At 40.1% G+C, this 15,733-nt stretch overlaps 3 protein-coding genes across 4 annotated transcripts; 1 reads left to right on the top strand and 2 right to left on the bottom strand.

Annotated features, from left to right (window-relative positions):
* Positions 1 to 2,376: 2,376 nt before the first annotated feature.
* Positions 2,377 to 4,484, top strand: LOC102713628 (protein DEHYDRATION-INDUCED 19 homolog 6-like). Its single transcript, XM_006653893.2, has 5 exons — positions 2,377 to 2,546; positions 3,264 to 3,376; positions 3,662 to 3,739; positions 3,876 to 4,114; positions 4,217 to 4,484. Exons 1-5 carry the CDS (start codon positions 2,465 to 2,467, stop codon positions 4,320 to 4,322), a joined length of 618 nt encoding a protein of 205 aa, XP_006653956.1. The 5' UTR covers positions 2,377 to 2,464; the 3' UTR covers positions 4,323 to 4,484.
* A 14-nt stretch (positions 4,485 to 4,498) lies between these two features.
* Positions 4,499 to 9,282, bottom strand: LOC102709178. The gene is made up of 9 exons (XM_015837560.2): positions 8,407 to 9,282; positions 7,617 to 7,672; positions 7,452 to 7,534; positions 7,172 to 7,250; positions 6,520 to 6,630; positions 5,926 to 6,035; positions 5,725 to 5,808; positions 5,231 to 5,268; positions 4,499 to 5,065 (listed from the first exon to the last, which is right to left on the bottom strand). The coding sequence occupies exons 1-9, from the start codon at positions 9,233 to 9,235 to the stop codon at positions 4,995 to 4,997; spliced, it is 1,461 nt and encodes a 486-aa protein (XP_015693046.2). The 5' UTR covers positions 9,236 to 9,282; the 3' UTR covers positions 4,499 to 4,994.
* A 617-nt stretch (positions 9,283 to 9,899) lies between these two features.
* On the bottom strand, positions 9,900 to 14,141 carry LOC102713904. 2 transcript variants are annotated; one of them, XM_006653894.3, is made up of 15 exons: positions 13,833 to 14,128; positions 12,851 to 12,987; positions 12,650 to 12,758; positions 12,419 to 12,562; positions 12,120 to 12,224; positions 11,800 to 11,883; positions 11,551 to 11,666; positions 11,362 to 11,463; positions 11,164 to 11,277; positions 10,992 to 11,048; positions 10,802 to 10,868; positions 10,661 to 10,714; positions 10,500 to 10,574; positions 10,364 to 10,399; positions 9,900 to 10,286 (listed from the first exon to the last, which is right to left on the bottom strand). In XM_006653894.3, the coding sequence occupies exons 2-15, from the start codon at positions 12,877 to 12,879 to the stop codon at positions 10,173 to 10,175; spliced, it is 1,206 nt and encodes a 401-aa protein (XP_006653957.1). In that variant the 5' UTR covers positions 12,880 to 12,987; positions 13,833 to 14,128; the 3' UTR covers positions 9,900 to 10,172. The 2 variants fall into 2 exon arrangements, with proteins under 2 accessions (XP_006653957.1, XP_015693047.1); XM_015837561.2 differs by having other exon boundaries at positions 10,196 to 10,286; positions 10,788 to 10,868; positions 13,833 to 14,141.
* Positions 14,142 to 15,733: the final 1,592 nt, after the last annotated feature.

Consider the following 15,733-nt stretch of genomic DNA (forward strand, 5'->3'; position numbering starts at 1 on the left):
GCTGGTCAGCTCAGCACCGCTGATGCTGAGGCTGATCAGCATTCAGCAATGGCATGCCATGCCACAGGCAGCACAAGCCAACATGGAAAAAAGCACAAGCCAGCATGAAAAGACAAGCAGATGGATCTGCCTTCAAGAAAGGAAGAGGGAAAAAAACAAGATGTGCACATGATTTTCACTTGTTTTTTTTTCATGTTCCTTTTTTTCTTGCAGGGGAGAGAAAGGTGTGCTCAAATCCAAAGGTCTTCACATAATGCAGTGCAAGTGTGCAACACTGCAATGCACCACTCCTTCACACAAGCTGAGCACATGCACATCACTGCCATTGAGTGACTGCTGAGTGGACACACACACACTACACATACAAACACAAACACACACAAGAGGGAGAGAGAGACAGAGTGAGAGAGAGAGAGAGAGAGGAGAATCAGAGAACCTGACAATGGCTGTCTGCTTTTTGAGGATGCAAGTGTGGGCAGAGGCAGAGAGGAGGACCTACTGTCTACAGTGTGTCTACAGTAAATTCCGTCAGCTACTTCTTCTCAGAATAAATTCATTTTTAGCTATTACAGTTTATTCTAGAATAAGTCTATTTTATAAGTAGGTGTTGAATTGAAGTTCGTAAAAATAAGAAATAAATATATTGTGAAAAGTAAAATAAGAAATACTTATATTAAAATTTAATAAAATGGATGATTTTTTTAGCATTTTAGCTTTTATATTGAGAAATGTCTGATGAGAAAAAAAAAGTTACTTTTTGTAGGGAGGAGCACACACGACACCTTTCAGCTTTCATTGCCACTGGTACTACGCCAGCTGCTGCCGTGCTGTGCTGACCATCAAGGATAGGATACTGTCACACACTTCACGGAGAACGGGATGTTCTTCAGGGTTCACCGGATTGCCGGAACACGATCTTGCATTCAGATATTTTTTTTCATAAGAATAAAGTATAACGCAGACGCTCATAACGCATACATACTTTTTTATAATAAGAATACACGCGTGTAAACCCCCTATGAGTACCTCCGAAGACTGACCAGCGGGCACAATCTTGGTATCTAAGTAACTTTAATACATTTTATTAAGTATATTTTATTCCGTATGTTTACCCTTTTGAAATGCAAACCCTAAAAATGTTCTCAAAAATAGTATATACTGGTAGTATAAGTTAGTGATAGGAACATACATAAAAAGTGTTTTGTTTCTGCTTCTGCTTTTTCATTAGACTTGTCTTCCAAGTTTCTAAAAGTTTTTATCTAAAAGGAATAAAAGAAACCACAAAAGGATAAAAAAATATTTTAAGACACGAGCAAGACTGGTCACAGATAAAAGAGTGAAGTGCACCAGCGGTTCCTAAACTTGTGTGCATGTGTCATCTAGATTACTGAACTCTCAAAATACATTTTTAGGTCTCTAAACTTGTTCGGGGTGTCATATAAGTCCGAACGGGCTTCGACCCGCTCCATCTGCTGACGTAGCATGCCACGGTGGCGTCTAAATGTTGGTGGGGCCATGTGGGTCTCACATGTTAGTATCTCTCTCCTCCTTATTCTTTTCTCTCCCTTCTCGTAGGCACCACTGTTGCATGCCACGTCAGCGGATGGAGCGGGTTGGAGCCGGTTTGGACCTGTATGACACCCTCGGATAAGTTCGGGGACCAAAAATACATTTTAAGAGTTCAGAGATCTAGATGACACATGCACATAAATTTAGGAAGGCTGATCAGCAATGACCCTCAGCTTGACTCCGTAGCACAAGTTGCAACCTTTGTTTATCGGTAGCACCACTACACGTCACATGCCCCAATGATCTCTACACTAGTTTTCTTGTTTCTGCTGGAGTTCCGTACAATGCATTGTGTTTTGCTAGCGATAGCTGACAAAAGATAAAAGTGCCTTGAGGCTTCAGCATGGTTGTGTAATCCAAAGTACTGTAAATTAAGCCTCTAAGTTGACCCCACATGTTTGTGTAATCCAAAGCCAAGCACCCTCAGTGACCTTCGGATAAGAGCAAGATGCCTGAGAGAAACCTATCTTCTCTAGCTGACCCTTCTAATTGCTGGCAAATGCAGATGATTGTTGCATTGTATTGTATTACTTTCATTAACACATGAAAATACTTCTCTGCATATAATTAAAGACAGCATCCATGTGAGGTTGGCTCATGACATTGTGCAGTGGTGTGTCTTGTTTAATTCCTGAGGAAAAAGTAGAAATGCCTCTTACCTCACCAAACCAGCCACATTATTTCGACTTTCTACCAGCCTTTTTATTTCCACTTTACTTTTTGAGATGTACAGAGAAATATTCCTGCAGCCAAAAGGGGTATAAATACGCAGGAAGAGCCAGGAGCAACAATGCTTTCCAGCTCCTCTCTTTCCTGCATGTGCTGCTGTGGTGTGTGTGTGGAGGTAAACAAGAGAAGAGCAGTGGAGTAGTGAGTGGTGACAAGTGTGGGAGGGATGGAAGTGGAGGCTCACCATGGCTTCCTACCGGCAGCAGGGAGGCAGCACCTTTATGGCCACCCTCACTATCAACTTTCAGGTCTCTACAATTTGGTCACTTTGATTTCTTGTTGGTTGGGTGTTGAATGTTCTTTTGTTTGCCTGTATGTCTTTTTTAGTGATCTTTGTTTTGCTGTCACAAGAAAATTTTTGTTCTTGATGGAGCCATTGAGCTCCTTGACTGGTTCTTAAGGTTGGGTTTTCATTTCAGTTCAGTTCTTGGGGTGTTTTCTCTTTATCAGATTTCCTCTTTTTTCATGGTTATCCTAGTTATTGACTTCTTGACGACTGGCCTCCTCTCTGGCATATGTTTGATCTCTTATTATCAACAAAACCAGAATTTTTTGGGAGGTTTTTGTGGTGAGAATTTATCCTGGTATTTTGTCTTCTGTTCCATTGGAGTTAATTCAGGATCATTGTATACATTTTCATGTTGATGTTCACTGGTGTAATCCCTTCTGTGACCGGAAATCGAAAGGTTTGAAGTGTGGATCACATGAGAGCGTGAGAGAGTTATTGTTGGTGTGAAGTGTGAACTTACTACCACTGTCAAATAGCCAACACAATGTCACACCAAAGGTTCAGAAAAGGAACCTTCACAGTTGCCTGTAGTAATTTATATCCATTGTGAGCTTCATTATATTTTTTTTAAAAGCATATTTTCTGTTGTTACTTTTGTTTCACATGATCTCTGAAATTGCATGTGGTAAAGAACTGCAATTGTGAATTTAGTGGTTAAAAATTCTCCTCATTTCAGGAGATGATGAGTGGTGGGAGTTCATCCCTTGCCCCTTCTGCTACATCGAGGTGGAGGTTCCCTTCCTCTGTGACCATCTCCAGGAGGAGCATTGCTTTGACATGAAAAATGCCGTAAGAAGAAGACACCCAGCTTTTCCTTTTCTTTTGTTCTTGCTGCCAGTTATCCATTGATGACACTGCGCAGTGCAGTAAACAACACAAGTTGTTCACTGTAGCTGTGAACTTGTAAATAGTTCTCACCTTTGTTCAGTCTAATGGTGAACAGTTCACCCAACAAAATATTCCCATAAGTACTATAGTAGTTGTACCGTGGTTGTGGTTCTTCTCAGATTGGTGACACTGTTGGGATCAGTCTCTTTATGATGATGATCATATGATTGAATGACTTTCCTCCAGGTTTGTCCAATCTGCGCAGACAATCTTGACAAGGACACTGATGAACATTTCAGGGTTCAGCACTCACATCTACTGAAGGTACTCACTGCTCCCAGTTCACAGTCACAGAGATTTCACTGCTAGTAGTGCCATGTGCAGACATTGCAAAGCACATTGGAGTTTACTGTAAACCTGCTAGCTCATTACCATTTGGCATTCTGATCATGAAACACAGAGGAGGAAGTCTTCTTGCAAGCCAAGTTCAGCAGCAGCAGCTGACAAGGGATCATATGAAGAGGACTCCTACTTCGAAGCACCCTCCTCACACTGCATCGGCAGGCCGGTTCCTGATTCTTCTCCTGATCCTCTGCTCTCCCAGTTCATCTGCTGTAGCATTGCTCCTCCGATCGATTCGCTGCGGCGAAGTGAAGCTGAGGTGGAGGGCCATTGCTCATCTTATTCAGATGATCAAAGGTAAGAATTGTGCAGCATAACACCTGCTGTTGTTTGAGCAATCTGAAATTCGGTAGGTATTGTGCTGAATCTGAAGAAAGATGCAATCTTTGCTGCTTGCAGGAAAGAGCAGGGGGCGATGGATGATGCATCAAAGCAGGAGCTTGAGGAGAGGTTGCAGAGAATCGAGTTCGTGAAGCAGATGCTGATGACAACAATTGCTTTGTAGACTGTTCCTCTAGGGCTCCTTTCGGCAGTCGACTAGGCTTTTCAGGATTTTGGAGAAGTGCAGAATGATGTGCCATTTATGCTGCCTTGACCTCTTCTGGCACAAGTATACCTACAATGTTTGGATATCTATATAATGAACCTTGATCCTTTCAGCTTAACCCTGGTTATTATTATGACAAACAACTGCTTATTCCATTTCTTGGTGCATAAGAAGTAGACATGAGACTGGAAACTGTCTCAATAAAGAAGAGATGCTAGTATAGCAGAATGAAAAGAAAATAATCAAGTATAACCACATTCCATTTCATCAGATTTTGACAATGTTCCATATCAAGTATGTATGATTGCAACGTTGCAGAACCTAAAACTACAACAGCCGCACATCAGTTCAGGGATTCCTAAATGAATTCCTTGATCCCCAAGGAGACACCCATAGTCCGAAATGTCAGAGTAGGTGTTGGTGTCAAAATTCTTCAGATTATACCAATGTATCTGCACTTTGGGCGTTATGATTTTTGGTTAATAGATTCTCGGTACTCAACGACTACGAAATGAGGGCTCACTCCACCAGTTGCCTGCAATGATAGATCGAAAGCAGGTTATTGTTCCGTGAGGCCTGGACCATGGTGTTTCTTGGCTTACAATCTTGCCAAAGAACACAGACGAATTATCATAGATATCCCTTTGTAATTTGTTCCTCCAGCTCACTGAAACTCCAAGCATCATTGACTGAGTAATCACCTGCGAATTGAGCATAAAGTTAAAAATATGATAAGACTGTTCTGAACCAAAGGAACTTGTGTGACTTAAAAAATATGTATGAGAGGAACTGAGTTGTTCAAATTACACTACAATTAATTGACCATCATGCAGATACCAGTCAAAGTTCACAAGATGGCTACTTACCAATTGAGTCTCTCCGCAAGGCAGTTAAGTGGGCACAACTGCAGACAAATATAAATATCTGATTTAGTCACCACAATGTATCGGCACACAAGGAAATGGAAAGTTAGAAAAGCTGATATCAATTGAAAAGATAAGTGGGTCTTTAACTGTAAGTGCTAAAAATAAGAAAAGAAGGAAATATTTAGTTATTAAATCATGATGGAACCAGTACCAGAAACTAGTTGACCACAATGCAATTGCTAAATTCAAAAACATCTTTCTCTAGTTCAATGACATGCAAATACTTATAGCAAATGAAATTCGATTATCTAGAGAGAGGATGAAGTAATTTTCAAGCCTAACATGATAATATCAGAAGCTTAGAAACCTAAAAAGGGGACATGTGATTCTGCACTTTTAAATAGTTATTAAACTGTATTGTACTATTATGCATAGATCAACTCATTCGTGCAAATTGAAAAATCAAGACTTTAGGACACAAATAATAAGCAGACCTTCCAAGTGCTTTCCCCAAGTCCGCACAGAGGGATCGAATATATGTTCCTTTTGAGCAAGTAACTCGAAATATCAAATTTTGTCTGGAAATATGTAAATAAAAGTGATGTCAAGTGGAGTGTGGGAACAGTGCGAATCAAGTATGCATATATAGATCTGTACTCTAGGAAGTCAAGTAAAAGGGGAACAAGGAAGAATACCTATCTTCTAAACTGCGTTCAATATCAAAACTGTATATCGATATTCTCCTTGGTGAAAGCTCTACTGATTCACCTCTCCTTGCTTTGTCATACATTTTTTCACCACCAACCTGATATGCATTTAGTTAATTGCAATTCCATGGTAGAACAGCATAACCATAAGGGAAAATATTTTGCCAACAGATTGATAACAATTCAATCCAATATGCATTGCTTAAGCTGCACAGTTTACTACCATTCTACCTACTGCCATCAGCTATGCAGCATCTTCTTGTGAGGCTTAAAGTAAAAATATTAACAAAATCTACATTTTGCATAAGATAGTAACAAGAATGTACAAATGGTCAGCCAACTGGAACTGCATAGATTCTTCCATTAACTACAGAAAATCACAGATTCACAGTGCACAGACAGATGTTGAGATAGTGCAACCAGCATATAATTCAAATTGTTTGTTTCTTGTCATCAAGCAGGACTGCATAAGAGATAGTGTAAGGTTACTAGGTTAGGAAATCCCACAAAAAAAATTCTAGCAAAAATTTCTCTTTAGCTACAAGGAGCAGTAACAGGTCTACTTTATAGGAGATGGCATACCTTAATGGCAGAAAACATTGGAGGAACCTGCCATATCTCACCCATGAATGATGCTGCTGCCTTTCTAATATGTTCATCTTTAATGTGTTCCCATGGTTCTCTCTGAATAACCTGATCATACATTGATGGGTAGGCATAACCATCATATAAACAGAAAAAACACATAAATTGAACTAGAGTAAATTTAGATGTAGAAAGTAGTAGGAAATAGCAAGGATTAAATGTGGCAGAGAAAGAGTTAGATTCTAACATAACTCATAATTGTGCCACGACAAAAATTATCATTGAGACATTGACCATAAGCCAGTAAGGTGTAGAAACAGTATGTCATATACTGTTTATGTCAATAGATATTGCCAATGAGATCCAGAGGATCAACGAATTCTTAAGGATTTGACCTACACATTGACAATGAGGTGTGGCCATACACAGTCAAAAAGGTAATCAAGCATTTTCATGATAGAATATTTCCACACTTGTAAGTTTTGTTAAGTAAGATTGACCTAACTAGAAAAACATATTGATTTTGTACTTAATAAGTAGAAGTACTGTATTAATTCCTTACGTATCATACAAGTTGAAAGTAAACCCAATTTAAAATTTCTAATATATATATTCAGTAGGCTAATTTATCACAGTAGAAGATACATACTGGTGAATCTGCATCCCAAGTAGATGTAGCTTCTCCAAGTCGAAAAACACCGCTATAACCTTTGACCATTGCTTGATATCTTCAAAAGCATGCCAACATTCACTCAGGAAACATGTACTGAGAATGCTAGAACAGGAGGTATTACTGCAGATAGCAAATCCTAACATTCTAGGAGAGATGGAAATTCTCTAAAAAATACAAACAAAATGAAACAAGATAAGCCACAGGAAATTGACCCAAAATTAACAGACAAAATAGTTTCCTGAGAATATTGGAGTACCTATCAACCACTTTGGTTGCTTTACCCACACAAACAATCAACAATCCAGTTGCCATTGGATCCAGAGTACCAGCATGCCCGACCTGCAATAATATAGTCAATAAACATGTTTGTGGAACAAAGATCTACAAACACAGTATTATACCACGAAAATCCCAAAATCACCTTTTGCACATTCACTAATCGCCGCAGCTTTCCACAAACAGTAAATGAAGTCCATCCTGGTTTAGTAGAGAGAAATGTTCAGCTTAACAAACTGGAGTGGAAGGCAACAGGTTCATCTACACAGTTACTCCTACTAAATACTAATTAGCTTAACCATGATCAAATTGACAAAAAAAGGGCTGCTAGGAACTAATCTAAAAGTACACAGATGTCCTCATGGTGAGATTATTCTGGAGAACTATAGCTTGGATGCTTTTATGTAGGTGAGAGTGGGCATTTTGAGCTGACAATTCATTTATGTTCAAAAAAACATCTCATAAACTACAAAGAAAGTACAATATCCATCTAGCAATCATTTTTAAACAAAGGCTGCAGGCAAAGCATTAGTGCTCCCACACAAGGCACCCAATCTTGCTACCATTTTGAATTGGTGATCTGCATAAATACAGCTTAATCCTTTTTACGGCTTAGAAGGTACTACCTATTTGGTGATAATTAGGCATGAATAATTGCAGTGTTGCACACAAGCTTGCAATTGTGTTAATAGCTACTCCCTCTGTTTCACAATGTAAGACTTTCTAGCCTTGTCTATATTTATATGAATGCTAATGAATCTAAACACATATATAAATTATATACATTCATCAATTGATGAATTTAGATAAAAGACTTATAATATGAAACGGAGGTAGTAACATTCTGAGTTCTTACCCGAGAACCAACATAGTCAATCTGTCGAAATGTCCATACAAGATATTAATGTTCATCAACAGACGAGAAAAGGCGTCACCTTTGGGCTTGTCGATGAGCACGACGGTCCCGGTTGGGCCGTTCCACCTTGGCGGCAGCTCCGTCGTCCTGCTAGCGAGATACGGCTGCGGCCATTCCTCCGGCTTCACCTGAGGAGGCTCAGCTTCCTTCTTCTTCGCCTTCGCCTCGCCCTGGCCAGGGCCTTTCTTCAACGACCTGAAGAAATCCTCCACCTTTCTCTCCAACACCTCCCCTTTATCGTCGCCGCCCTTCTTCTTCACCTCCCCCTCGTCATCCTTCTTATCGTCGTCGAAGAAGACGAGGCCCTTGTCGGCGTCGGCGTCGGCGTCGGCGGGGACGAAGGCGTTGTCGAGGGATTGGTCCGGGAAGTACTTCTTCTCGAGGCGGTAGAGCATGCGGTAGTGCTTGTCCTTCTCCCAGGGGAGCGCGAACGCGTCGTGGAAGTAGAGCGCCTCCTCGCGCGCGTGCAGCCGCGGGAAGTCCACCACCTCCGGCTTGAGCTCGACGTTCTCCGACGACGACGACGACGAGGGCTTGGCATTGGAGGCGTCGGGGTCGGGGAGGAGGCGGCTGCGGCGCTTGCGGAGGTACCGGCGCTTGGCGCGGTCGAGCTGCGGCGGCTGCTGCTCGTCGTCGGGTGGCGTGCGGTGGTGGTGGTCGGCGGCGGAGGATCGCGGGGGCTTGGGGTCGGAGGGGCGGTAGAGGATGAGGTCGTAGTAGAGCGGGTAAGGGGTGGTCGTCAGCGAGAGGAAGCGTCTGGGGAGACGGAACGGCGGCGGCGGCGGCGAGGAGGAGGAGAGCAGCGCCGCCGCCGCCGTGGTTGCTCGCGCTCCGCCGCTCCGAAGCATTGTTCTTTCCTTATCCGGCAGCGACGGCGGTGGCGGAGGGGATCCAACGGCGGTGAGGGTAGACACGCGGTCAACCAGTTTTGCAAAAAGACACCTCTTTTGAATTTTAGTAGTACAAATAGTGCCTGTTTTTGGATCAAATACCATTTGAAACTTCCCATGTTCGAAATTGATGGATTATCTATAGATATTAAAGCTTATAAATAAATGAATTAGCCTCTGTTCTAGAAAAAAATATTTCAAGGAAGTTTATATGATTCTTTTTATAAAACACACTGTTTACGAAAATCCAGAATGAAAGAACTAGCTTGATATTAGTGTGCAAATGAAATCCAAAATCCAGAACCCTACAAGAACATTTCGTGGAAAAAATATATATAATTTTCATAAAATATTTTTCTATGACAACTTTTCGACTTTATAGTACTTATTTTTTACATCCTCAAATAACTATCAGCGAAAACTAGATTATCCATCAATAAAACATATTCATATAACTCAAACAAGGTAATTTCAGGTAATTTACATGTTGTGTTTGTTTCTCGGAGTTGTTATGCTGGAGACAGATATGACATTGCGCTCGCGCTTGATCATGTATCAATCCGTATGCCTCAATAAAATGGCAAGCGTACAACAATGGCACAACAAACAAAGTACCACTACAAAAAAACAAAATAATCGATTTATAGATGGTATGTAATGACATCCTCCTCATGATGGCCTCCCTCGTGTGTTGTATGCTCTACATATATGGTATGATACGATCATCACCATCCCAATCCACACTAATCTAACAGCCTAGACACACCCAGCATAACCATCTCTAGATTATCTGTACAGCAGGTAGGAACATTAGAATCATTCACAGAGGCAGAAGAGATCGATGGGAGTGAAGAAGAAGAAGAAGAATCAGCAGTAGTCTTCAGCCTAGCTCTAGCTAGACCAATGTGGAGTTTGGAGGTGTGATGCCCATCATCTTGTAGTATGCCTTCTCAGCCTCCGCCATTCTTGTCTGAAACATGCCCCATTCCTTCCTGCACCGCGCCCTCACCTGAACGAACGAACATGATGGTTACAAGTTACAAAATTCTAGTGTGTTCATGTGCGCAAAATTTCGAGGACACTTACCCCTTCCCATGCTGGTCTTCCATTCTCTGATTTGCCCTGTTGATTGTTTAGACAAGACAGAGGCAAACATGTGTCAAATGAGCATGCTTCAGCTATGCGAAACACTTTGAACAAAAATAAAAGGATTCTCATTTACCTGGTTCCCGAGTGAAGGAACCACTTGGTGAACAATCCACTGCGAATCAACAACCCCAATCTTTTCGTGGGCAGGCTGTAATGAACAATGCATTAGGTGAACATATTCAGAAGGACAGTCTGTCAGGCTGTTGAAATTAGACACCCAAAAGATAATTATACCTCCACGCATTTCCTGAGAGCGAAATCAAGACCCCATCCATGAACCAAGTCATTCTGCAGTGGAAAGTAATGTAATCAAATAAATGAAAAAAAAAAACCCATGGCGGGAAGGTACCAATGAGCTTACTGTGACATGCAAACCTGTATCATATGCCAGACACATCTCCATGCATCTCTAGAGAAGACTGGAGCCATTATTTCAACAAAGCTGTACAGCAGCAATATACATTAGTTAGCCTCTCTGCAACGGATAGTACTTGACAGTCATATATTTTGGAATGTACTGCAAACAGCCAAAAAGAACTCAGGAAAGAGCGCAATGATCACATACGCAGCACAAGGTGGAAGATGAGGGTCAGAACACCAGCCTGGCCTCTCCTCTGTAACCCTATGATAAAAAAGGATTGCATCTTGAGTTGCTAGATTCCAAAAAGGTATTGTAGAACAGTGGATTTCTGCTAACAGAAAAAGCATCTGTTTCCGAGCAGAACGTTTTTACTCACTTGTGGACCTCACGATCACCTCTTCTTTTGGTCATCTGCCACGTCAATCCTCTATCAGGCTCTAAACCAGGTTGAGAGATATCCAGACGGTATTTCTTGACAAGTTTGATGTATCTGTCACATAAACCAGCAGACATTTGTTAGTGTGGCTGGCATATTAAGAAGTGTTTGAATGAAATGTCATGAGCAAAAGCGTACTCCTCTGCATTGAAATGCTCCACCCCAAGGTCCTCATCCCAGATAAATATGTACTCATAAGCTGCCACAATATCTGGGTGCAGGAATCTTTTGGCATACCACCTACACATGCATAAATAAAACATTAGAATTTTTTTTTCCAAATAACAACCGAAAGAATGACAATTACATAAGAGAACAGTAGCAGACCACTTAGTTTGTTTTCTTGCACTTATATGGATGGCTCGTTTCGACCACTCAAACTCATCCCACTCACTCACCCGGTCATCGTAATGGAATAACAGAATAGCAAAATTGTCAGAGAACTGCAGCACAGAACAACAAATGGACCAGGCCTTGTCAGTTTAGTGAAATGAGATATAGATTGAAAGATTCAGGTGTCGAAACCGGGGAAAGAAGCATTGTTTGTTGAGCAAATTAAAGTCCCAACAGCATTACCTTCTTCACTGCTTTGTTGATATTTTCTTTCTGTGCATATCCAACAGTGAAAGTGACAAGGTACTTTGGTTTGAAGGGCAGGTCCTGCATATGCAAAATAACAATATCAGCATACCAAGCAATAGACTTAGAAAGCTGCAGAATTTCGGCCTTCTATTTTAAATATTTGAAAACTACACGTATAAGGTTAAAGCTCCTTAATCAATCAGGACCTGATGAACAGGACGAGACACATGATAATAATATATAACAATAATTTCTCAAAGGACCTATTAGGCTAAGTAAAATAAAATCTTTGGAAAAGGATTAAGAAAATACACCTCACTTGGCTCTCCCCATAACCTGCGCAAATGGAAGTCAGATTCTGGTACAACAATTCCTGGTGCTAGCCTCTCTGCACCCTTGGGGTTTGTTGGGACATAAATCTGTGAAAGCAAAATCCTTGTTATAGAGGAGCTGATGCTTTAGACATGAACAGCAATAAGGAACATAAGCTGTTACTTGCAAACCATCATTTACTCAAGCTGAGAATGGTGACAACTATCAAAATGGATCTACCTAATGGTCCATGGTACTCTACAACTAAAATAATAGAGAGGCAAAAGTTGATATAAAGAACCTTAAAAGTAGTGCTAGAACTTGGTTCAGAACTGTTTTCCCTTGCATTTCGGGCAGAAGTCCAGGCATGATTAAGCAAAGCTTGTGTTGTGAGCCCAGAGTTCCTGTCTTCTATGTATGATACAAAGCTAGAAGGGAAGTGAAGCTGCCATAATTCAAATAGAAATAAGTTATTCCCTTACAGTTAATTGAAGTGATGCAATTATGTTGATAAAACCATTGTTAGACTTACCTTTGTTATGCTGACTGATGGGAATGAAATACCAATGAAGAAGCCAAAGAGAACCCCAATAATTGTTACCATAACAATCCTCATGCTTTCATTTGTAAATCTAAGTATACTGCAAATATCAACATGTCAGATGAACAGGGAGATGATATTGGTTCTAGTACTGAAGGTGAAGGGGGGCCAAATAAAAAAGAGGACACAAACCTGCGACCAACAGCTGCAAGCTTTCCCATGTTGTCGTGTATGAACGTAACCACAGGAGATATAAAATAGCAAAGGACAATTGCTACTCATTGTCCAATGAGATCATAATGAGGGCAGCTTAGCAGGAGTGGTGATCACTGGAATGCATGCAATCAGAGGTCAGAAATCTTTGGAGAAGTTTGTTATGTGCATAACTAATAACTTATGCATATGGCAGGCATGATGATAAAATAAAGATCACCAGGACCTAGAAACAGTGCCATCCAATCTAGAGGGTGATTATTTGGCTTTGCAAATGAAAAATAATTTGTGAATAAGACTTTTACATGCGTGTCTTTAACGATTTAAAAGCGAAGGCTAAAAAATAAACTACGATAAAGAAAACCCTAAATCTACTCCAAATTAAGATTGAAAATTTAAATTTTGGCTTATAAACATAAGCAAAAGCAAAAAGATTGGGCTGCTAATACCAGCAAAAAAGACACCATGTTTTTCTCAGTTCGCAACTGAAACTCAACAGCTCTAAGAAATGACACTCTGTAGAATGAACAGCTGCAAGGCAACTCTAAATTTCTTTGCAGTTAAAGTTCAGGCATATATTTATGGGGATGAGTTACTTATTACTACTCCTGCAGAGATGCCAAGCAAGTACAGGGATGTAACAGTGAAACCAAGTTGATATTATCCTAGAGTAATTATGCTTATGCCTGCCGAAGGTAGAAGTTGCAGATTCAATTCCCAACCTTAAAAAAACACATCTTTATGAAATAATATATTAAACATAACGAGCAAACTAGTAAAGCAAGGCCCCATCTGAAATTCCAATCCTAAATCCAGACCATCTACCAACCCAGTGTGAGCTTACCCCCCAAAAAAGGTATTTTTACCTCCAGAAAGGGGAAAAAAAAGGAAAGATCTTTCGCGGGCGCAGAAGAAGCATCGAAGCGGCTAAACTTGAGAGCACAAGATTGATTAACCTCACCTCCGCGGCAGCTCCTGGCCTCTGAGATGGAGGCCAAGATCACCGCAACGCCCCTCGGATCGGCGGCGGAATGAAATCCGGTCGATCGCCGGGTCAAGCCGTGCGGCGGCGAGCAGGAAGAGCAGAAGCAGGAGGGCACTGCGTGATGCGCCGCCGGATATATACAGGGCGGCGGAGATCGCAGGGAGGGGGAGGGTGGGAGGGGCGGAATTCGTGCGCGGTCGAACTCAACGCGGCGACGATGAGATGAGCATGAGCATCTCCAACTCAGCTCAGCGCATCTCAAATCTCAAGAGGAAGGCAGGAAGGGAAAGTTGGCGGAGGAGAAACGCACACAAACCTCTCCCTCTCCAACCAACGCCGACGTGGACCTCACCCGCCGGTTACAGGCCACCACGCGCGCCACCCGCAGCCGTCCGATGCGACGCCGCACGGTCCAGATCCCTCCATGGACTCCACCACCCTGGAGGTGCTGTTGGTGGTGGTGGGGAAGAAGTACAACCAACATGTGCATGTGCATCCTTCTCCTTCGACCCTGTAAATTGGAACTTTGGATCATTTGCCATTCTTTCGGAAGACGTATTTTCAAATACCATCTTCTTCGTGAATTTTAACTATTTATTTACCATTAGTCTCGTAGATTTTGTTGATTCAATGCCACTTTGTCTATTTTTGTAGAATTATATATATACAAGATCTTTTATCTTGATAATAATTATTTTTTAATTGTTAATTTGAATTTAAAATTTTCTAAATTATGATTTTACATGAAACTCATTTACCTATATTCTAAATTATACTTGTTCATAAAATATTTTCTATATAATATTTAATTTATAATTTAAATTCTAGATACTTCTAGATTGTATTTATATATTGACCTTTTCTCTTAATTTACACATGGACCCTTTTTTTTTAAATCTTAAATTATATTTCTAATCCGATTCACTGAAATTTTAGTTGTTTATAAATTGTATTTATAGATGGACTCTTCCCTCAATATCAATTTTAATATCAATCGTTGTAATAATTTTTAATAATAAATACAATTTAGAAGTATCTGGAATTTGAATTATAAATTAAATATTATATATAAAAGAGTTTATAAACAAGTACAACTTAGAATATAGGTAAATGCTTTCCATGTAAAAATATAATTTTAAAATTTTAAATTCAAATTAACAATTAGAAAATAATTATTATTAAGATAAAAGATTATATTTAGCTATAATCCTACAAAATTAGGTAAAAGTGGCATTGAATCAAAAAAACCTATAGGACAAGTGGCAAATAGTTAAAGTTCACGAAGAAAGTGGTATTTGGGAATACGCCATCCGGGAGATGGCAAATCATCCAAAGACCCTTGTAAATTAGCTTGAGTTGCTTGTTTTTCTTTTCTACCTGTAAGTAGCTAACCACTAAGATCTTAGCCCGTTCTTCCCCAGTTTTACTTACCATTTCTTCTTCTACTATTTCTTGTTTAAGTACCAATCATGTCAAGATACGGGTAATTGCCATTTAACTTGTGGGGTTGGGTTATTTTATTTCCTATCAATTAGAAATGTCCAAAATAGAATTATGTGATAAAAATGTATGGTTATTTTTTCATGTGTTTAACTTGAACAATTGATTCGAGAAATTTTGCCCACATAATCCTTGGTTGTTTTGTGAAAGTGTGGTCTGCATCTAAATCTTTTCGCTTTTGTTTATGTTTATAAGCCAAAATTTAAATTTTAACCCTTAATTTTGAAGTTGTTGGGTCTTTTTATTGAAAATTATTTTTTAGCCTTGGTTTTTTATCAATAAGAACACATATATAAAAGTTTATTTATAAATTATTTTCCATTTGGTTACTAGCTATTTCTATTCGGTCATCAACTTTTCCTAACTGAAGAAAGCAC

This window comes from Oryza brachyantha, chromosome 5 (assembly GCF_000231095.2).
Source record: "Oryza brachyantha chromosome 5, ObraRS2, whole genome shotgun sequence".
NCBI lineage: Eukaryota > Viridiplantae > Streptophyta > Magnoliopsida > Poales > Poaceae > Oryza > Oryza brachyantha.